The sequence below is a fragment of the Oncorhynchus nerka genome, linkage group LG7 (assembly GCF_034236695.1).
Source record: "Oncorhynchus nerka isolate Pitt River linkage group LG7, Oner_Uvic_2.0, whole genome shotgun sequence".
Taxonomy (NCBI): domain Eukaryota; kingdom Metazoa; phylum Chordata; class Actinopteri; order Salmoniformes; family Salmonidae; genus Oncorhynchus; species Oncorhynchus nerka.
The window spans coordinates 25078449-25102577 of NC_088402.1; the positions used below are offsets into that span (position 1 = coordinate 25078449).

Below are 24129 nucleotides of genomic sequence, written 5' to 3' on the forward strand. Positions count from 1 at the left end.
GTGTGTGAACAGATATGGAGAGGGAGAAAGAGAGAGAGAGAGGAGGGGGGAGAAAGAGGGAGTAGACCTATCATACCTATGTGATGTATGAGCCTGCATGTGTGTGAGAGGAGCATGTGTGAACTTTAGGGTCAGATGTTTTGGGATCTGTGGGTAGCTAGGGAATTCTAGGCTGAGGCAGGATTACTCCCAGATCACCATTAGCAGGGCTAGGGGTGAGAGTGCATGGGGGCACCCCTTATTCCCTCCTCCCCCAGGCCCTGAGAGGAGCACCAGTCACCTGGGGAGGAAGTGGGGTGGACAGGCTAGAATGGCTACAGTGTCCTGCTACCATTTACTTAACGGCTATTTTATTTTAGTGGGTGGGCTGGAATAGCAGGTTGCCCTCCTCTCCCCTCCCCCTGACACACACACACACACACACACACACACACACACACACACACACACACACTCCTGTATTTTTCCAAGCTCCCCCCGCCAGCCTTACTGAGTGGAGCTTCTGATAGAGGCCACACGCGTTGCACACATATCCCCCGTTGGCATTCTTCCTCCACAGCGAGGTCTTGGTGGTCAGACAGTTGGCACAGAATACCCCTGAGCCTCGTCGTCTCTGAAAGCCAAATCAAAAGAGAGGGAGAGAGTCAGTCAGTCAGTCAGTGAGAAAATGGGTGCAAAGGGGAAGGTAAATATAAAGAAAGAAAGAGAGAGAGAGAGAGGAGGAGAAAAAAGATTGGAGCGGCGAAACATCATATCATCATCTGGGTTCATTGTATGAGTGTGGCAGGCAGTCACACACACACACACACACACACACACACACAAACATACACACTGCCCAATCAGAAGGTCAAGTTGGGCAGTGATAAATAGAACCCAGCTGATTCTCTCACTAATTAACTTTAGACTGATTAATGAGTCCGGTAAGATACCACTGAGTCTGAGACGACACCTGACCACTTCACTAGACAGAGATCAGCCTTAATCGCCTGCACCACTATGACAAGCTGAGGATGAGACCTTTTTAGGAGCCTAATTTTCATTCTATAATCTTCACGTGTGGCACTGATTGTGTAGGAAGCAATTCTGAGCCCATTTTCAAAAATGTTCAAACCTGGAAACTGTTTCTAATATTTTGTCTTTACTACATTTCAATTATTTTCTTTTAACGCCCTCCTTAACCATATTATTTCAAAAAGCCTAATATTTTTTTTTACCTTTACTTAACTAGGCAGTTAAGAACAAATTCTTATTTTCAATGATGGCCTAGGAACAGTGGGTTAACTTCCTTGTTCAGTGGGAGAACAACAGATTTTGTACCTTGTCAGGTCAGGGATTTGATCTAGCAACCTTTCGGTTACTAGTCCAACGCTCTAACCACTAGTCTACCTGCCACCCCCTATCCTATCCTAGCGTTAAATAACAATGCGCTGACCCATAAGGCAAGTACAGAAAAGCAGTCATGTCTAAATCATTGGAGTGTCCAACCTTATCAAATGCAGAACAACATATGAACTTAACAAGTGGTCGGTCCTGCCATGCATGTGATCCGCAGCGCGGCTAGCCGGCTACATTGGCATTATCTAGATTAAGGGGCCTGTAAATGCCATTGTGCCATTTATTGAACTTCCGAAATGTTGTGTAGGGAGTCATGTCCTCTTCTCGCCAGAAAAATACAATGCTCCTAATTCTCCTCTGATACATTTAGAATGGAAAGCTTTTCTACGGACGTAATATTGGCTCCAAATCCAGAGAGCTTTCTTGGCAGAGAAAGGATACTTGATTCATCGGGTGTTTCACAATGCATCAGTAAAAAGTTCTGGTGAGTAGCCAGTTCCCTATAGGGTCATTTTCCATCCAGATGCAAGCGCTATCGGAGGCCCATCGTCAGCTAAACTAATTATGATCTCGCATTTGCTGATGCCTCCTCACTCTAAAGTTTGACATCAGACATAAATCATAGATACAAGGAAAATGAAAAGAAGTGAAAAGGAATGAAGGGACGGTATTAGGGCGCGGCCATAAAGAGTAAAAATTACAGCAATAATGGAATGAGATGGAGACATGTTTTTAGTGGGCTATCAGCAAGTGCAAAGTCGCTCTGACAATTAGCGTTTTCAATCACAGAACACAATTTGCACTCTGCACGGCTGCTTGTGCTTCAATAAAATAACTCAATGTTGTCTCCCTAAAACCGTCCTTCAAACTGAAACACCAAAATTACCTATTATTTCCAGATTCAACATTTCAGAATGTATTATTCTTAAGTGTGAAAATACAATCAACATTTACAATCAATTCAAATTACAAAATTAAAGTGTCAATCTTTAATTGAACAATTACATCTTATTGAACTATTACAAATGATTACCTGTTCAAATTAAACAAGTGTAGGCTATAGCTAGCAAGCCGTCGTTTTTGGACGTTTGAAATATGCCTTTGTCAGCCGCCACCCCCCAAAAAACTACCGCACAGCACTGTGCTTAAACTCAGCGCCACGGAAGTTCATCATTCTCGAGCAAGCAGGGAGAGTACTTGATGATATTAATGGAAACAACGCATTGTTTTGAGTTGTTTCTGTTTGAAGCCTTCCCCACACCATAGCCCTAACATTAACAACTCAGAATGTATACCTAAACTTAACCCTTTGAGTTGTTTCAGTTTGAAGCCTTCCCCACACCATAGCCCTAACATCAACAACTCAGAATGTATACCTAAACTTAACCCTTTGAGTTGTTTCTGTTTGAAGCCTTCCCCACACCATATCCCTAACATTAACAACTCAGAATGTATACCTAAACTTAACCCTTGGAGTTGTTTCTGTTTGAAGCCTTCCCCACACCATAGCCCTAACATTAACAACTCAGAATGTATACCTAAACTTAACCCTTTGAGTTGTTTCAGTTTGAAGCCTTCCCCACACCATAGCCCTAACATTAACAACTCAGAATGTATACCTAAACTTAACCCTTTGAGTTGTTTCTGTTTGAAGCCTTCCCCACACCATAGCCCTAACATTAACAACTCAGAATGTATACCTAAACTTAACCCTTTGAGTTGTTTCTGTTTGAAGCCTTCCCCACACCATAGCCCTAACATTAACAACTCAGAATGTATACCTAAACTTAACCCTTTGAGTTGTTTCTGTTTCAACCCTGTAACCACATGGAATTAACCCTGAAACCACATGGAATTAACCCTGAAACCACACGGAATGAATGGTTCATTCACGTTCATCCAATTAAGGCAAATTCCGATCAGTTTGCTAGCTAGACCACGCAAATATGTGCTACAGAACAACATTACTCTCAAATAAGAATGATTCTCTTTGTGGTATACTTAAAGAAAATGTTGAAAAAAAATATATGCTTACAAATGATGGGCTAATCTATGGTTAGGATTAATGCTTAGGCTACTACCACAGAAGAAACCTGGACACAGAGGGGAACAAACACATTCCAAATCCCAAGGAGTTTTTATGTGGTTGCCACATGGCTGGAATGACAGGTATGATTGATTGATTGATTTATTCTTTCCTATCCTGTTCTAGCGTTACAAGCTAAACACTGTGTCCATCATCATCCCTGTGTTTTCTTCCCCCTCCAGGCTCATGCCCGAACCCCGACTGCCTCGGCCAAATTACTCACACGTGTTTTGCTTAGAGTCACAGACACTTCCAACAGCTGGAAAGTGTAAATGTTTACACGTTGAGCACAGCTCGAGCTGATAGCAGTCCTATTTGTCTCGCTCAACCTGTATCTCCTTCTCCTTGCCTCTTGACAGGTTGGGCTTCGACCAACAAACAACAGCTAAGACTGGCACATGGTTTATGAACTGATACACAAAACGAAGCCTGATTAAAACTTCAGAGTTTTAGACAGAATCATTAGATCATTTGTTTTAGTACTGTCCACATGCAGCTTGTTTTCGGTCGCAGGTTCAGGAATGGCTGAGAAATTGCAACATTTACTTGGAGCCAACTCTTCAAATAGCACTGCTGGGTGATTTGATAAATCAAAGTCAATCAGTCAATAATACAATAATACTCTTAGCAAAAAAAAATATCCTTAATTTACAATTTAGAAACTATGAGAATAGAATTGTGAAACATCACAGCACAGTTGAAAAATATATGGCAAATAGATGGATGGTGTTCAGTGATTTTTGGGAGGGGTTGAGCGATGGGACTAAAAGGTGGGACTAAAAACAACAAGATAACTCATGTAAAATATACTGTGTCCGTAAAATGTATAAAGGTTCAGAACTTTTGTGAAACAGCACAAATAAAAAATATATGGCAAATAGAAATCAAAACTGGATGGTGTTCAGAGATGGATGGGAGGGGTTGAGGTTAGCTGACGGGGTTAAAAACAAAGGAAAATATATTTACAAAAACTATACGGGGGATTGGAAATGATGCAGACAATTACATTGATGGAAGCCAAAACTATCTGCAATATTAAATCTGATCTACCCCCTAAAAAAGCAGTTAAGACTGGTAGTGAATTGTAGACATACTTTGCCCAGGCTGATAGCTAGGCTACCATATAAAAGTCAATCAGAGACATGCCATCAGACAATATGTCTTCCTCTTCCAAGTGAAATACTCTCCATTTATTCAGTGAGTGGAGCAGCCAGTGGTGGAGCTCGGTCCAAGGTAATCTGAAGTGACATTTTACAACAAGTGGCCTGTGGCTCGACCCGCAATGAATAACCTGCAACAGTGGTCTGCTGAACTGTAATCAATAGAGCAGGCGACGAGATCTACTGAATCAAACAAATACTCACTTCATACATAAATGATAGCATTTAGAAAGTACAACAAATGTGTCGTCTTATAGACCTATTAACACTACTACACATTGACATAAAACATAAATGCAAATATATCTGAAGAACACGAAACATAATAACACACGCACTCTACATACAAGTACATTGTAATATTGTTATATTGCTGTATTATGGATTTTGTATTGTAGATACACTATACAGTGCATTCGGAAAGTATTCAAACCGCTGCACAGCTATTTTCAGGTCTCTCCAGAGATGTTAGATCGGGTTCAAGTCTGGGCTCTGGCTGGGTCCCTCAAGGACATTCAGAGAATTGTCCCGAAGCCACTCCTGCATTGTCTTAGCTGTGTGCTTAGGGTCGTTGTCCTGTTGAAAGGTGAAACTTCACCCCAGTCTGAGGTCCTGAGTGCTCTGGAGCAGGTTTTCATCAACAATGTCTCTGCACTTTGCTCTGTTCATATTTCCCTCGATCCTGACTAGTCTCCCAGTCCCTGCCGCTGAAAAACATCCCCACAGCCTGATGCTGCCACCACCATGCTTCACCGTAGGGATGGTGCCAGGTTTTCTACAGACGTGACACTTGGCATTCAGGCCAAAGAGTTACATCTTGGTTTCATCAGGACAGAGAATCTTGTTTCTCATGGTCTTAGAGTCCTTTAGGTGCCTTATGGCAAACTCCAAAGAGGTTGTCATGTGCCTTTTACTGAGGAGTGGCTTCTATCTGGCCACTCTACCATAAAGGCCACTCACCTCCCTGACCAAGGCCCTTCTCCCACAATTGCTGTTTGGCCGGGCCAGCTCTAGGAAGAGTCTTGGGGGTTCCAAACTTCTTCCATTTAAGAATGATGGAGGCCACTGTGTTCTTGGGGACCATTTGCACACACTGTATATACTTTCTTTTTTTTCCTATTGTGTTATTGACTGTACGCTTGTTTATTCCATTTGTAAATCTGTGTTGTTGTTTGTGTCGCACTGCTTTGCTTTATCTTGGCCAGGTTGCAGTTGTAAACGAGAACCTGTTCTCAACTAGCCTACCTGGTTAAATAACGGTGCAGTTTATTTTTTTAAAGTAAAAATACTCCAGACATTTGGAATACTTCCCCAGAAGTATGTGCCTCAACATAAACCTGTCTTGGAGCTCTACGGATAACTCCTTCGAACTCAAGGCTTGGTTTTAGCTCTAATATGCACTGTCAACCGTGGGACCTTGTCTTTCCAAATCATGTTTTTAAAATAATTTTAGAGGCTGTAATCGCTGCCAAAGGTGCTTCAACAAAGTATTGAGTAAAGGGTCTGAATGCTTATGTAAATGTGATATATATATATATTTAAAAAAATAAGTAAAATATAAATTAGCAAACATTGTCATTAAGGGGTATTTGTATCTAATCCATTTTTAGAATAAGGCTGTAACGTAACAAAAAGTGTGTGTATGTGTCTGGGGAGTGTCTCTCTCCAGTAAGTTCAAGTGTCAATTACTCAGGAAAAGCAACAGAAAAAGCAACTGTTCTTGTTTTGTCATTATGCGGTATTGTGTGTAGATTGATGAGGAAAATGTTTTATATAATACATTTTAGAATAAGGCTGTAATGTAACAAAATGTTGAATAAGTTAAGAGGTCTGAATACTTTCCGAATGCACTGTATATACAAAAGTATGTGTACACCGCTTCAAATGAGTGGTTTTTGCTATTTCAGTCACGCCCATATCTGACAGGTGTATAAAATCGAGCACACAGCCATGCAATCTCCATAGACAAACATTGGAACGGCCTTACGGAAAAGCTCAGTGACTTTCAATGTGGCACCGTCATAGGATGCCACCTTTCCAACAAGTCAGTTTGTCAAATTTCTGTCCTGCTAGAGCTGCCCCGGTTAACTGTAAGGGCTGTTATTGTGGAGTAATAAAATACTAATGCAAAAATACACCAGGAAAAATAGGTAGTGTATGTTGAACAAATACTTGTTCTGGTTAATTTGAGGTTCCAGCTGTCCATACCATGTACCATATGAGCTCATGTTCCTAGCAGTTTACTACTGCAGTTTCACTAATCAGGCCCAATCAAGTCATGTCTGCAGTCCTGTGTATAGCATGTCATTATTACCAGTTGTGTTGGTAGGTGGCTGGGACTTGTGGGGGTTTTGGGAATGTGTGTGTGTGCGCGTGAGTGCGTGCGTTTATACGCATGCACGAGGAAGCGTGTGTGTGGTGTGTGTGCGAGAATGCATGCATGTGCGTGTGTGTGTCCAGGGGGGTCTCTCTCCAGTAAGTTCAAGTGTCAATTACACAGGAAAAGCAACAGAAATAGTCCACCCTTGTCAAATGGCTCACAGTTCCAGACTTCCTTTTCAATTATCATCTAGGTCTGCTATGCCATCTGTAAAAACGAAGCCATACCTAGACTTGCAAGGTTTGGCCTCTTTTTCTTAAAAATAAAATACTTTTTTTTTTTTTAACAGCTGCAGCCTGGATGACCTAGGCAGCTCTTAGGACAGAGAGAAGAAATAAAAAATGACAGAAAAAGAAAGCTCTGATTGTCTTTGTTTTCCCTAAGTGCAAAAGGACAATTTTTCTCTCTCCTGCCACGTATCAGCCGGCGGGGCGGCGACTGCGGTGATGTATATATTTTTTGCCATAGAGCGAGAGTGGTCCTTGTTTCTCTACTGACCTGCCTCAGTTCATCACTGTATCTGGTCCTCACACTGATCCTGCTATCTGGGATCTGTCGGCCGCCCTGCGAGCTACCATGCATTTATACTTCACACTGCACAGATGCTACTGCTTCTGCTACTGCTGCTGCTACTGCTGCTGGTGGTGCTGCTACTTCTGCTGGTGGTACTGCTGCTGGTACTGTGTAACTTAGCCGTATAAATAGAATATATAGCACGGACCTCCCAATTCAAGTCAACGATGGCATAATTGGTGGACTGGCAGCCATTGAGAATGTACCCATGAGTTTACCAGTCAAATTGCCAGAGTTAGAGGTTGCAAGCCCTTTCTAGAGATTTTAATTTATTTGGACTGGGAAAGAACAGCCACCAGCTACCATACCATCCACCTTCAACCAAATATGACCGGCAGCAACCCTTCAACACATATTTTGAGCTGCAGTACAGCAGTAACAGACTCATCCATAACACTATGGCAACACTTAACTTACAGTGAATACTTGAATTATCTGAGTTCCAACGTATGATATTCCCTGTACTGCACAGCGAACTGCAAGAAACTAAATACAAAAACCTAGAGCAACAAGCATGAACGGGCCATGTTATTAGTCCAGATACCTGTGATAAATGACTCTGACAGTGTTGTGCACTATCGGTAGGTACTGTAGGTGTTGCATGTGGATTATGTTTGTCTGTGATTGATTATTAATGCCTTCTGTTCCGTCAGCGTGCCTAGAGACGCCACCCACTCTTTCCATCCTCCCAGTGAGGGGAATGCTGGATAATTAGACCTGGAACTGTAATTACATGTATTTATTTATCCGGCCAGGTGAGGGGAGTGGGCGAGGACTTTCCACCCAGTGCCCACCACTTCATCATGTGGTTTCATTTCAGTTATATTAGTACCAATCATTTATTTAAGTTATATTAGGATAAAAAGTTAATTCAGTTATTTAAGCAAAAGTAGCTTAAATATCAAATATGAGTGTTAATCCATTGTTAGGATTGAAAACATCCACTAGTAATTAGTAATAAAACCATACAGATTGTTACCATAGTTGTGAGCGGCAAATAGTGAGAGAAAGAGAGAGAGAGAGAGAGAGAGAGAGAGCTTGTGGTCTAAATCGACTGCTTATAAACAAAGCTCTTGAAATGAAATTACATTTAATTCACTTAAGTAATCTGCAGGGGCACTTACATTAAATAACAATTATTTAATCAGCTGCGGGGAAATTAGGTGAACCCCTACTGACAATTTCAATTTCTGAAATCCTGCGTCAACATTTTGGGCTTGGGCGCTAGCATCTCATTGCCTTCAGCGCACATCTGGTTACAATTCCAGACATATCGAACCATCAAGTCCTATCTTGCTAGGAGGTTATCCCTGGTTTACGCAAATCCAGTGTCTCTCACTAAATTGCTTCCCTAATTGTATAATTTGGTTTGAGTTGAATAAATTAGGTTTAATTTATTCCTGCAAGAGGTATTCCTCGCCAGAATCTAAAAAGAGGATATTGGGAGGTCACAGTAATAAAAGGAGAACACTGGGAATACACTTCCTTGGTTGCTCTCCAATTTGCTGCTAACACACTAGCATGTGCATACACACACACACACACACATACACACTAATGCATGAACTCATGCGCACACAAGGACACACACACACACACAAGGACACACACACACACACACACACCCTCACTGCACTGTGGCGAGGTTGAGCTCACACATTATTAGAGTGTAATGGAAGCCAGTTCCACTCTTAAGTTCAGCAAACTCTCTTTCAAAAAGGTTCTGACACAAAATGACAGGATAGGAGCGTTAAATCAACCTTACACACCAAACCAGACATTTTCTTTTTCTTTTTCTGCCCTCATTCTTTTTTCTCTTTTTTTGCCCTAATGCATATTGGTGATCTCACAACGCGGCCTCTGTTCCCCCTATTTTAATGAAAAATACAGTACGCAGCTTGACAACAGACGTAATAGCTATAAATGTCGAGAGCCAGGCTAACCCACAGCAAAATGCCTGTAGTCCTCTGCTAAATACACCATTAATACTCCCCATTACATATTTGATTAACTAAACTGATCTTAGCTGAGGAAAAATACCCCATGTATTAATGAGAGAGAACCGTTGTCATCGTAAATAAAATGTTTGTCATATCTGCACCAGCTCCCATTCTCCCTATAATTACACCCCCAATGTTTTTGAGGCGATCTTAAATCCTTCATCTTGCTCTGATGAGGCCACATCAAGACATATGAAAGAGCACAGATCAAAGGAGAGTTGAGTATCTGGAAGAGGGACACAAGTCTATCATTATAGTTTAAACCTAGATGCACACAGAGCCATATAACAGACATCTACAGTATCATAAATAGCACATGTTCAGTACAATAGTAGCAGTGTACAATAAGCTGATGTGAACCAGGACCCAGTAGTGTAGAGAGAGCAAAAAATGAAAGCTTCTTCAATGTGAAATAAAGGATGGCTTATGCACACCACTATAATCAATTCCTGAATGGGAACAATGCCCTGTTTTTCCATCTAGCCCTTTAGCTAAATGCATTTTCCTTTTCACCCTTCCCCTAGTCTCAATGTATTGTCTGTCTCTGTGTTATCTGTGTCCTGTGATATGAAGGGTCCTTTTGAGAGGCCAGTTCTGAGGAGGGAGGACGTATCCTGGCAGGATGACAGAGGGGGCAGGAAGCTACAGTGTGGTTGGTACAATGGCTCTCACCACTAACTGTGTCACCTGTCACCTTGTGTCACTGCCATCGCCTGTCACTCCCGTGCTGTGTGTGGCTGTGTGTGACAGTGTGTGGCACTCCAACGGTGGGGATACGTGGCACAGGCACAATATAATCTCACCTGGGGGACAATGGAAGTCACAAGACAATGGGGGGGGGCCTTCCGTGGAAGGAGGTTGGGAATGCAATGACATCAACACATTCTGAGGGAGCTTTGACCTCGACCCGTGTGACACAAAAGGATCAGCGAGGCCACTGTCAGTCAGAGTGGTAGGCTAAAGAGAAGGATGATTAGCCGAGTTCTTCCTCATTCATTTACCTGTCTCTTGTTATGTAGGTCTGCACTCTTAGTATGGGTGGAATGTCTTACAGCCGATTGAGTGTGGGATAGAGGGTTGTTCATTGCCTGAGGTGATAAGTATGTTTAGGGGGAGAGGGAATGACGTTTGGCTTCCTAATTTCTGGCCTCGTTCGATCGAAAAATCTGCTTTGCAAATTCAATAGAGAATTATTCAGAGACTGTTGTAAATGCCATCATCTTTGTCGTCATCCCAAATAAATCCACAGCAACATTTTCTAATTTTCTTTGGCGTTCAAATACAATGACTTGTACTTGCCGGTCAAAGTCACAGGGCTTCATTGCAGTACACTAGTGATCTATCAGCTTGTGATGGATTTTGTAATAGTAAAATTGGTATGTAAAGAAATCCCATTACCAACATGTATTTTTCTTTACATACCAATTCACTATTATAATTTTTTTTTCACTATTATAAAATCATTCTGTATGTATTTCTTACTTTAGTTTAGCCTACAGGTACATGTTATATAAACAAAATATATTAATTGAAATTAATATTGTACCTGTAAACCCCCAACAAAAAATGTCAAAACAAATAAAACCTGGTCAAAACCTGGTCTTATTTTGAGGAGTTTTGACCGATGTCACATCTATGTTAATATGGCAAAAAATAATTGCTAGCTAGCTAATCAACAACTGTGAAGATGTATCTGAGAGACAAAGGTGCTCATTGTGAAACTTTATGTTTTCAATAAACATCGGAGACTAAATATAGTTTACACAACTTTAATTTGTCCCAATGCTTTTCTGAGTTTTCAATTAGTAGGATTAGGTTTTTGGATATTTGGTTCACAGGAGGGATTTTTTTCAGTCTTGCATGACTTCTGTCATATTAATTCATGTTTTGCTCAACTGTAAGGTTTGTTCAAATTTCTCATTGAATTTTCTATCTTACTATTGTTTGTTCTATCTCTCTCATTATTACAAAAAGGCCTACCATATTTGTAGTTCATTAAAAACAACTTTAAACTTTCTGCGATAGCCTAGAACTAGATCATTTAGATCATTTAATTGTTTAATCATGAAATATCGCAGCGGGAAGAATCATCCGCTATTGGAGAGAGAAAAAAGTTTTATGAGCGGACATTTTGTGCTGCTTTGGTGAAACTTAGCCATGTCTACATTGTTCTCTTGCATTCTGTAAATATAACATATTAATTGAAATAAGCTATAGCAAATAGGAATATAGGCAATTTACTCAGAATGTCACCCATGCACTGCCCTACTGTGCACTGCCCCACTGTGCACTGCCCTACTGTGCACTGCCCTACTGTGCACTGCCTGACTTCTCTTCTCTTAACTGCGTGAGGCCAGTCAAGCTGAAAAGGGTTTATTATCGTCTGTCATATCAGGATGTCGTCACCATCGACGATGGCTGTCAATCATCCTCAACAGACGATACTATCGGAATATCGCCTAAGAAAGAGACACCAAGATAACTGCCCAGAGGTAAACTCTGGCACAATTTGGTTTAATAGTCTGTGTGCCGTAAAGCTCTGTGGAAACGAGGACACACAAACCTCAATTCAACCTCGCCCTGAAGGGAAACACACACGCACACAAACACACAGCCCTCACCGCTGACAGTTTTTCCCTCTCTGTACACTGTACACCATTCACTACCTGCACATGAGCTGATGGAAGCATTTCCAGAAGCAGAGAGAGTCCTACCCTTCAGTTTCTAGATGGTTTACAGCTGAGTGCTCTGTCCTATTTTTCCAGTGGTTATATAGCCAGAAAAATCATAGTCATCGTCCAAAGATCATTCTAGTAGGAAAATAAATAAATGTGATCGTGTTAGGGTGAATCTGTCTGGAAACAGAAAGCTCCTTTGTGACTACACAAAAATAAAAAAGGTCAAGTATTGTGGAGATTCCATCCATACACACTCTTTCACAGCAGAATTGCAGCATATGTATTGTATTTCTATTAGAATCTGTCTACTATGCATCATCCCACACTCAGGGATTTTACAAAATAACCCATGGAGAGAAAGAGGGGGGAGAAGGAGAGAGAGGATATATTGAAGTGCTTCATGTTTACAATAGTCTGGGCTCCTGGTGGCTCTGTTCAATTTGTAAAGGTTAAATAATCCCTACAGAGCTCACTGAACCTAAAGTAACACAGTGGATGCAGGAAATCCAATGGACTGCATTTATTAGACTACTGGAGAGGCAGGCATGGTTCTATGCAGGCAGCGACGCAGACTAAACTCTTCCAGCCAGACACAGAAAAACCTACTGTACACCGGTACGTTGCACCATATTTTACTCACCAACACATCAATTCACCAAACACTCAGAGATAGACTGAAAGATTCTAGCCTACATTGTGTCTTTGCCATAGACCTTAATGATGTCTGAGCGTAGTACACCAATCCTGCACCCCCATCGCCCAAATAGTCCCGACACTCAAATCAGATGTTGCATCATCGGATGAGGTGTTACGAGGAAAGGAGGGTCACTTTCTCTAATGTCATGCTAGCCTAGCGCCATGTCTTCAGTGAGCAACACAAATCACATTAACAAGGGGACAGAGCGTCCCCCTCTCTCTCACTGTGACAACACCTCGGCCACAACCGCAAAGTTTACTGAGTCTACTGAAGAGAGACAACTGAGTTAGCTGCCACCTACGAGTTTAATGAAGGAAAAGTAGCTAGTTTGGGGCAATTTAGTAAATTGTCTCATAGTCATAGAGGAGAGGCTTCCTGACATGATCTACTCAATAAATGTGAAATGCGGTGGTGTAGATGCAGTCCCAAATGATAAGGTGTCATTTGGTATGTAGACATCTCCTTCACTCTGAGTCTGGAAGTGGTATCCAAGCTTTATCATCTCTGAGAACGAGGATATCTACTGTTTCCCAAAACCTAAAATTAACCAAAATAAGACAAACTTTTTCAGAGGGGAGGCTGTTGTGAAAAGTTGAATTTCACTTTAAGAAACAGAGTTGCGTGGGTGCTCGGCCAGCATGGCAACGAGACAGAGACAGTTAGTTTAGCCCTGCTATAGGTCTTAATTGCCTAGTAACCTTGGACAAGTAAGTCCTCCAAATGAGGGAATAAAGAGAGAGAGAGGAAGAATTTCTTTCCCTCCTAACCGAGGACGAAGGGAAATTTCATTTTGCTTAATTTGGATGATTAGGGTGTTTTCAGACAGGGGATAATGAATGGCACTTTATTGTATTAGGTCCTCCTCTAAACGACTGAAATAGGAGATCAAGCACTTTGGCCATGAGGCCGACACCTTCATCAGTCTTCTGAGTATAAACGCAGGCTTGCCAAATGACTTAACAGAGCTAATTAGAGCCAATAGAGTCCTGGATTTTCTGGCGTTCTGCTCACCTCCCAGAGGGAGGTGGGGAGGTGAGCAGAACGCCAGAAAAGCCATTCTGACCGGGAGAAGGAGGATTCAGATGGTAGGTGTACAGGTCGGCAGAAGAGCGATTCTGTCTGGGAGGAGGAGAATTTGGAGAGAGATGAGCAGGTTGGCAGAAGAGCCATTCAGGCCGAGAGAAGGAGGATTAGGTGGGCGGGGAGCAGGTCAGCAGAAGAGCTATTCTAGCCAGGAGGGAGGCTATCTGAGGTGGACTGGTGAACGGAGAATGGGTCCTACATGATTGCCACCTGGGAACCTGATCTGGACCCCCAGTTCAGCACGACACAGGGTGAGATGACAATGGAGAGGGGGACGAATTGATATATACTTAACAAAAATATAAACGCAACATTCAAAGATTGTACTGAGTTACAGTTCATAGAAGGAAATCAGTCAAATGAAATAAATTCATTAGGCCCTCATTTGTGACTTGTTTCAGGAAACTAAGCGTATGTCGTGCGCCACTACTTCACAGGAGAGCCATTTGAACGTACACTTTTTTTTTTAAACAAAATGCGTTTTTTGGCAGAAATGCCTTCTGGAACTTGTGAACTTTCATTTGCCTTAATAACAAACTTGTATGCCATCTGTAAATATGAATATAATTGTTAAATTACAAGCTTAGTTGGTCTAGCCTTGGAAAAAGTCAGCAACCTTCCCGCTAGCCATGATTGGCTGAGATAATGAGTGGGATGGACATGCCGAGAGATGAGTTCAGATTGGTCTACCATGTAGCAGGCTTCTGTTTATATCATGAGCTGGTCAGTATGTGTAGGTAATCCTTTCTAACGCAGGTTTTTTGAAAGCTATCACATTAGCTGGCTGGCTCATTGACTAAAGTTACCTGTATGATCTGTGTAGTTATATCATTTGTACCTCAGATACATTGGCATTGCTAGGTATAGCCTAATCTTAGCTAGCTAATATTGAACCTGCAGTTTCATGCAGGGTAGTAACGTTATGAGTTGATTCATTGTTTAACTAGCTAGCTACATGTCTATACAAAAGACTCCACAGCTATGCAAGTAACCATTTCAATATAATGTTCATAATGTCACTGCAACAACTATAAATGTAGCTGGAAAATTTGTTCTGCTAATCTAAACCAATTTCAGAGCACTCTCATCTGAGTGTGCCAGAGCGCAGAATAACTGGAAGATTTACGAAGGCTCAACACCCGTTGAACATGGCCGCTGTCAGTAAACGTTGGCAAAACAGCATAATAAAATTGTTGTCAACAGCACAGCTGCAGTCACCAATGCTCTGGATAACATAAAAACAGCCTAACCAGCACTGCTTGGGTGAGTAAAATGGTCAGAGTGAGCTGTTCTCTCATTTGTGTCTGGAAGTAGCAAGCAAGCTAGCCAACTTTAGCCATTTAGCTTGGGTACCTGTTAGGTCAGAACGCTCGGATCAACCCTACTGAGACTGGGGCAAAGGATCACCTTCCAACAGGACAATGACCCTAAGGACAAAGTCAAGACAATGCAGGAGTGGCTTCAGGACACCTCTCTGAATGTCCATGAGTGGCACAGCCAGAACACAGACATCTCTGGAGAGGCCTGAAAATAGCTGTGCTGCAACGCTCCCCATCCAACCCTGATAGAACTTGAGAGGATCTGCAGAGAAGAATGGGAGTTTCTCAACAAAGTACTGAGTACTTCAACAAAGTGCTTCAACAAAGTACTGAGTAAAGGGTCTGAATACTTATGTAAATGTGATATTTCAACAACAAAACATATTCAAATGAGCAAACATTTCGAAATTTGGATTTTTGCTTTATCATTATGGGCTATGTGTAGATTGATGAGGAAAATGTTTTTTTAAGCAATTTTAGAATAAGGCTGTAACCAAACAAATTGTGAAATAAGTCAAGGGGTCTGAATACTTTCAGAAGGCACTGTAAATATAATATTATTATTGATTTTTTTATAGAAATTAGCAAACATTTCTAAAAACCTGTTTTTTCTTTGTCATTATGGGGTATTGTGTATAGACTTTTATGTATAAAAACCCCCGATTTAATCAACTTTAGAAGAGGGCTGTAATGTAACAAAATGTGGAAAAAGTCAAGGGGTCTGAATACATTCTGAAAGCACTGTGTATATATATATATATATATATATATATAAAGGGGGGGATGCAATGGTTTTCCCGATGTCTGTCATGGTATTTTCCTGCATTCCGTGTTCACCTTGAACCACATGACCTCCCCAGCACCACTAATTTCCCCCGAACCTCTACCCTTCCTCTCCAGCGCGTTAATGCAGGCGCACAGGTCACAGAGTGCAAGATGGGGCCAGACCAAGAGGAAGAACACCTATTTTAGTCTTACACACAGCTGCATACACCCACACTCACACACACTCACACACAAACTAAAAGTAAAAATGTGTGAATCATCATTAAATAATCCACAAGGATATGTCGGTTGAAAACAAAATAGAATCCTTGGTCAATATTATTTTTTACATTTTTATGTTATATTGCATATGAGAAACTAAATGAATTAATTTTTTATTTTTTTTTTTAGGCAAGTCAGTTAAGAACAAATTCTTATTTTCAATGACACCCTAGGAATAGTGGGTACAGATTTTACCTTGCCAGCTCAGGGATTTGAACTTGCAACCTTTCGGTTACTAGTCCAATGCTCTAACCACTAGGCTACCCTGAACATAATGGATACATTTGATCACCGCCGGGTAAGAGAGTAATCTAAATACTGAACCATTCACTGAATGTACAATACATGGTTTCATAAATTGCGTATCATGTGTAACTTAAATGTGGATGATACTTATCCGGTACGTATTTGATCCCCAGTCAGTCACCCATGTGTAGTTAGCTATCCATCTCAGAGCACTAGCTAGCTGCAGTGTTGCCGTCGACCCCTTTCCCTTCCTGTCCCTACTCATTCAGATCTGCCCGCATAAATGCTTTAACATGCCCATTTACTACTGGAATGATTCTGCAGAGAGTTGAATATCTAAAACCTATCAGGGGCTCTATTGAGGGCTCTCACTCCCTTCGCCTGTTTGCTCATCACTGTGGGTGATGAGAGCGAATGAATATCAGCAAATTGTCTTTCAGAAGATAAAACTTCAGTTCAAAGTAATGGAGTCTACGCCGGGTGTATGATGAGAATGACAACTATGAAAATTGAATATGATTTCCTGGCACGCTATGGACAAAGGACGATGGGGATGGAAAAAATTAGCTGCATTATGGGTAAACAGTAGGGAGGGAGTAGATGGGCATATGGGGGGTGGGGAGATCGGTGATTAATCAGTATAACATGAGTGACGCAATCCAGTAGGGTGTTCATGAGAGTGGACCTGGTAGTATGAGAAAGGAGGAGGACTGAAGTCATTGGTTCTGGGTGAGCAGTGATTCATTGGACCGGGGGGGATCCTGTACGCCTGTACACACATACATTCCTCTATATGTTTCATACATTCCTCTATACGTTTCATACGTTCCTCTATACGTTTCATACATTCCTTTATATGTTTCATACATTCCTCTATACGTTCCTCTATACGTTTCATACATTCCTCTATACGTTTCATACATTCCTCTATACGTTCCTCTATACGTTTCATACATTCCTCTATACGTTTCATACATTCCTCTATACGTTCCTCTATATGTTTCATACATTCCTCTATACGTTCCTCTATACGTTTCATACATTCCTCTATACGTTTCATACATTCCTCTATACGTTTCATACATTCCTCTATATGTTTCATACATTCCTCTATACGTTCCTCTATACATTCCTCTATACGTTTCATACATTCCTCTATATGTTTCATACATTCCTCTATACGTTTCATACATTCCTCTATATGTTTCATACATTCCTCTATACGTTTCATACATTCCTCTATACGTTTCATACATTCCTCTATATGTTTCATACATTCCTCTATACATTCCTCTATACGTTTCATACATTCCTCTATATGTTTCATACATTCCTCTATACGTTTCATACATTCCTCTATATGTTTCATACATTCCTCTATACATTCCTTTATATGTTTCATACATTCCTCTATACGTTTCATACATTCCTCTATACGTTTCATACATTCCTCTATACGTTTCATACGTTCCTCTATATGTTCCTCTATACATTCCTCTATACGTTTCATACATTCCTCTATATGTTTCATACATTCCTCTATATGTTTCATACATTCCTCTATACGTTTCATACATTCCTCTATACGTTTCATACATTCCTCTATACGTTTGATACATTCATCTATACGTGTCATACGTTCCTCTATACGTTTCATACATTCCTCTATATGTTTCATACATTCCTCTATACGTTCCTCTATACGTTTCATACATTCCTCTATACGTTTCATACATTCCTCTATATGTTTCATACATATGTATGAGGGGAGCCAGGCCCAGGGCATATGAACAGGCCTGCAGCTTGTGTCCAGGGGTTGCTACTCTTTAATGGGAGCAGAGCAGCGCCCCTATTACCCATTCCATCTGGACCTGGTGGAGTTCTGAGAGTGTGTGTGTGTGTGTGTGTGTGTGTGTGTGTTATGCTGCCTGGGCTCCATTTCTCCTGCCCTCTGGCTAATTGAATGGATAGTCTGTTTCCAATTTTCACTACCTCTAATATCTAAGGACACCCCCCTCCCACACCCTTAACTCCCCAAACAGTGACTCTTTGTTGACCCCCAGTTAGCGAGCATGCTCACAGACCTAGCTTAATTAGCCCGCCAATCCCTTAAAAATGGTAGCATGTATCACACACACGTACGCACACAAACACACATTTCATTAACTGTGCTACTGTAAATCTCTGTGGAGGGTGCTGACAGAGGAGAGGAGGAGGGGGGCCAGACTGACTGGGAGCTGGCGTCTGGTGACATCGAGTCTCCTTTTAATGAGGTGGGGCCACACACCCATTCTAAACAAGTACAATGACTGCGCAGGTGTGTGTGTGCGTGTGAGGGTGCACGTGTGTATATGTTCCCTTTGTAGTCCACAGTTGCACCATATTATCAGTAAATCAAATCTTGCTCAACATCTAAAACTAAATCTAATTCTATCACAACACTGTTACCCTGGCGACTGTTTTATATCATTACCATAAATACTGACAGGTGAAACAGAGACCCATGTTTTCACTGTTTATCCTTATTGTTGTTGGCCGGATTGAACCAATAGAAATAGAGAAAGACAACAGGGAACACTCTGTGCTTTAGCACTTCTTTCAATATTGTTCCACACTAATGGGCACTAAAAAGCCATTATTTTTGTTAAAAATGATAAAAGAAACAATAATACAGAAAAACAATAACAACAACAATAATCAATCCTTATTCCCAACTTCATTGCTGAGATGTATTTAAAGGTGCAATATGCAGAAAACATTAAAATTATAGCAAACAGTTTGCCTAATTTCAGTTTAGGTGACAAAACAAGCAAGTATAGTATAGAGAATCATTGTGCCATCTAAACCGCTGTGAAATATATTTTCCCAAAATATAACAAAAAATATAGTATTTTCAGCTGTTTGAAACTGGTGTACAGATCCAAAAGTAAAATCCGCAAAAAAAGAAGCTGGAGAATGGGAAGCATAGAAATAGAGCAAATAGAGCAGATCCACCACTTCTTAGACTTGCTTTCAATGAGAATGACAGACCTATAATTGAGATTTCTATGTGAATTTGGTTGGGTCACCCAAAAATGTACATAATGCAGCTTTAATTAGGGCCTGAATAATTCCAATTCCACCTAGCAGTGAACTCCCGTAGCTTTACCCTGCTAAATGTGACAATTCCCTACTGTTGGAGCTGAGGCTGAGGCTGGGGCTGGAGGAACATTGATTGCGTTGTGGCTCCAGTTGTTTTATTATTAGTGGTGGTTAGGGAGAAAGAACTGAGAGCAAACACAAACACAGGCACACACAAATGCATGTACAAACTTAACACACACACAAATATACACACACTCTGAGAGCAATGTGCCATGGGCAGCTGCTGGCTGACCTTTGACATCAACCCTTCCTGTGACTGACACTAAGAGATCAAACCTGCCATCAAAACACACCCAGACAAGTTGCACAGGTGTGAGGAGAAAACGAATAGTGTGTGTGTGTGTGTGTGTGTGTGTGTGTGCATGCGTGCAGAGACTAAATGTATAAATAAACAACAAAACTTATACACTTCTATCTAAAATATGTATTTCTTTCAAGGGACATAATAAACCAAACTACCCAATAACCTCTCCTACAAAACAATAGGTCAACATAGCTTCTTGGTTTATAACAAACCCACCTTGGGACTTTTCACATCTATAGCTATGCGTTCAAAACGACAGCTGATTCAAATCATCAAAGCTTGATCAGCTGTGTAGTACTAAGGCAAACAATAAAATGTGCCTCCCTTGGGATCCCCAGGCCTGAGTTTGGGATACACAGCTTGGCCAACCAGACCACCAGAGCCAGCAGACAGGCCAGGGATGCTTACTGCGGGGTGGGCAGCAGGCGTGTTGGGGAAAAGATGACAGAGGTGTGAGCAGAGGAGAGAAGCATCTGAGATCAATACAACACAATGTAACATGAATATGTCTACCTCTCTCACAGTCTCTGGCTCCAGGTGGGACAGATCTAAGCCTTGGTGCTCATCTCATGTCACACACACACACACGCACGCACGCACGCAAACACACGCACGCACGCGCACGCACGCACGCACACACACACACCCACGCATGCACGCACACCCACGCACGCACACACACGAACGCACGCACACACACCCACGCACACAACACACACACACACACACACACACACACACACTAGATTTAGAGATCTCTCCATAGAGGCTACACAGAGCACGGGCGAAGGTCCTGTGCGAGGGTCATGTGCCGCCTATGGAGTGGAGCAAATCCCATTCCATCTCCAAAGCGCCTCCTCCCCTATGTTCTCTAGGTGGAGCAATGATCAGAACGAACACACGTGAGGAGAATCGATGTTCCATCGCGGTTCCATTTGTTTCATACTGTCGCCATTGAGGATAATCTATTCTACACAGCCTCCTCTCTAGACAGTGCAGTGACGGTGAAAAGAGCTCGGGTCCTGAGGTTAGACAGAAATACCACAGGGAACATGACATGGGATAACTGAAATTACAGAGGGGCATTCTAATAGATTTTTTATCCATGCATGGAAGCTTAGTGCATACCAGTGGAGGCTGTTGAGGGGAGGACGGCTCATAATAGGACGGCTTATAATAAACCATGTGTTTGATGTCTTTGATACCATTCCACCTATTCTGTTCCAGCGATTACCACGAGCCCGTCCTCCCCAGTTAAGGTGCCACCAACCTCCTGTGGTGCACACGATGCACACCGCAGGTTTTCCATTAGGGAAATGTGACACCGGACATTTGACTAAATTCCTCCTGAATTCTGAAGTGCACTTTGAAGTTGTTAGAATAACTGTCCACATTAACTTTTCCTCAGCCAGCAAGACGAGTGACAAACAGCAAAATCACTAGTCTATGTCAATCTACTATCCCCCATAGTCGAACGGTTTGCCTATTCTATTGGTCAGCTTGTCGAGAAAGAAATAGCCTATTCCAAACAGACCCTGGAACAAATTCATACAACCCGTAGGCCTAGATTACATTTCAAAAAAATAAACGGTAAAAAGCAATGAGTCGGATCAACAGATCAGAACGTTTCGCAAATGTTTTTGATAAAGTATCATTTCTTCACATTATAAGAGCAGCAATGCGCACAAGGCAGTAGGCTACATGCGAATGTTCGTTCCATAATGCAATTAGGAAAAAAACTGTTGTCAAAAGCTGACCGCACATGCTAGCAGTTTCATGTGACAAAATATCCATTCGAAATTTAGAAAGAAGGGAGATCTAATGTGAAACAACTAGCATGGATTGCTATTGCTAATTTGACTAGACCATTTGGCTAATAGACAATAAAAGAATGATAATATAAAACAATTGCCTCCACGGATATGGTCTGAATTTGGTCAGGCTACTTTGACGCAAGACATGCCTCATAATATGTAGTAAAACGCTCAGGTTTCAAACCATTAGGAATATGTGTTCAAAATGCATACGGCCTCCAGCTCATTGCAAAGTGCTGTGTGACGTTGATGAAGCATGCCTTCTGTTGCTTATGTTTGCTGTTTGAGATAATGTAGCAGCAGCTCACATGCTGTCTGACACATTTTCTGTTCAAAGGCTCCAGCGTTGTCCGGGTTTGGCTGGGGTAGGCCATCATTGTAAATAAGAATTTGTTCTTCACTGACTTAGGTAAATTAAGGTTACATTAAATTTTTTATTAAATAAACCAGATGCATAACGAATATATTGTACACACACGCCAATTGAATTCCAATAAATTATGCAAATGAACATATAGACCGATAAGCATGACCAGTAAAATGTATTTCCATCGAGTGATATTTCCATCATTGAATAGGCAAAAAAAAACTTATTTCGCAATGCCATTTTTTTCTCTCTGACAATTGGCCGGGACCAATTTTAATAATCAAATTTTCTAAAAACAAAAATGGCCAAAACCCGGCTATTGCTGGCATACGGAAACCCTGGCAAACCATAACAAACGTCATTTTATTTTCTATTGTATTCTGTCCCCTATTGATTCTAGGTTTAATAGTCCAGAAAGGTCCATCATTTGTTAGCACCACCATAGGTGGCCAACACCAACCCTCCTGCCTGACATGGCTGTGATTGATACAGACCACACTACCTGTTATACCACTGCCCTCACGCTCCACACCATGGGACCCCACCTCTCTTCATCTATGCCTCAATTCAGACAGTAGAGAAACGATAGCCCATAGAGGGGGGGAGAATCCCTTAATCACACTGTAGTCTGGCAGGGGAGACGGGGGAGAGGGAGAAGGATGAGGAGAGAGGAGAAAGGGGAGGGGAGAAAGGTGAGGGGTGAGGGAAGAGGGAGCAGGGGAGAGAGGGAGGTTTGGTAGATCATACCTTTGAGAGAGTAGAGTGTTTTGAATATCAAATTACTCTCTCCTTTGCCTTGATGAGATTCAAGCCCCTGTTCATGCTAACCCCATGTTTCTGGTTTAATATATCATGTGGGCTTTAAACTGACTCATCATCAACAGCATCAACTTCAGGGTAGTGATATCATCACGACAATGAGACATCATGTCAGATCTCCGGTTGGCCAATTAGAGTGTGAAGTAAATCTGGTCAATTCTGTTAGTAACACATCCGCCTCCCTTCCATGACACCAGGGTCCTTGTGGGACCAGACTCACCCTTGTAAGGAGGGCCTGTCAAAATGTCAAAGTCAATCAATACCAGGAGCTAAAGGTCAGCTGTGCGTCTCTAAGCACCATTCAATACTTCATTATGGAAGGGGAGTGCAGTGTGATAAAGTATGGTGTCAAATCAGCCTGTAAAGTCTATTGTGCGCGAGATGCCGCTGTCGAGCAAGATGAAACATCATTGAGCAAGCAAACACAGAGCCGAGAAAGCAGAGGATGAGTCCTGCGAGTGCACAGGCAGCGTGGCTGTGCAAATTCAACTTGAGTTGCAAGTATGACTTTGAGCGAGCAGAACAACATCATCAGAACACACGCAAAATATTATTATGAGAGCAGAGATTTTTGCGGGGGTTGTGCAGAGATACCACATGACAAGGCTCAGAAGTTACTGCGCTCTCACAAATACAACACATCACCATATGGATTTATCCTCTCACACCAAAAGATCTTACTCTGGCAACTGCAATCTTTTACTGTAATTTAATTACAGGTGAAAATTCTTGCCATTGAACTTGGTCGTCACTAGTTAACGCAGCCACAAAGTTATAATTATTATTCATTATTAATTTATCTTCTTAAAATCTGATGTAAAACCTAACCCTAACCTTAACCCCACTACTAACCTTCTGCCTAACCCTAACCTTAAAATAATACAAAAAAGCTAATTTTGGTTTTCATGATTTTTTTACGATAAGGACAATTTTGACTTTGTGGGTGTGTTGTCTAGTGGAAACTGGATTTTGACAGTGAAAGGCAAGGTGATGGTGGTGCTGAATTAGGGACGATGGCCGACGATAAAAAGGTAAGCTCTACGATAAAAAGGTACGTTTTTCAGTAGAGAACCT

The 24129-nt window shown here is 41.6% G+C and overlaps 1 protein-coding gene across 1 annotated transcript in view; it reads right to left on the minus strand.

Annotated features, from left to right (window-relative positions):
* The window catches only part of LOC115131463 (trichorhinophalangeal syndrome I), a 186877-nt gene that overhangs the window by 15521 nt on the left and 147227 nt on the right, over window positions 1-24129 (minus strand). Inside the window, 1 exon segment of the mRNA XM_029663208.2 lies at window positions 491-613. Coding sequence (XP_029519068.2) covers window positions 491-613 — 123 coding nt within the window.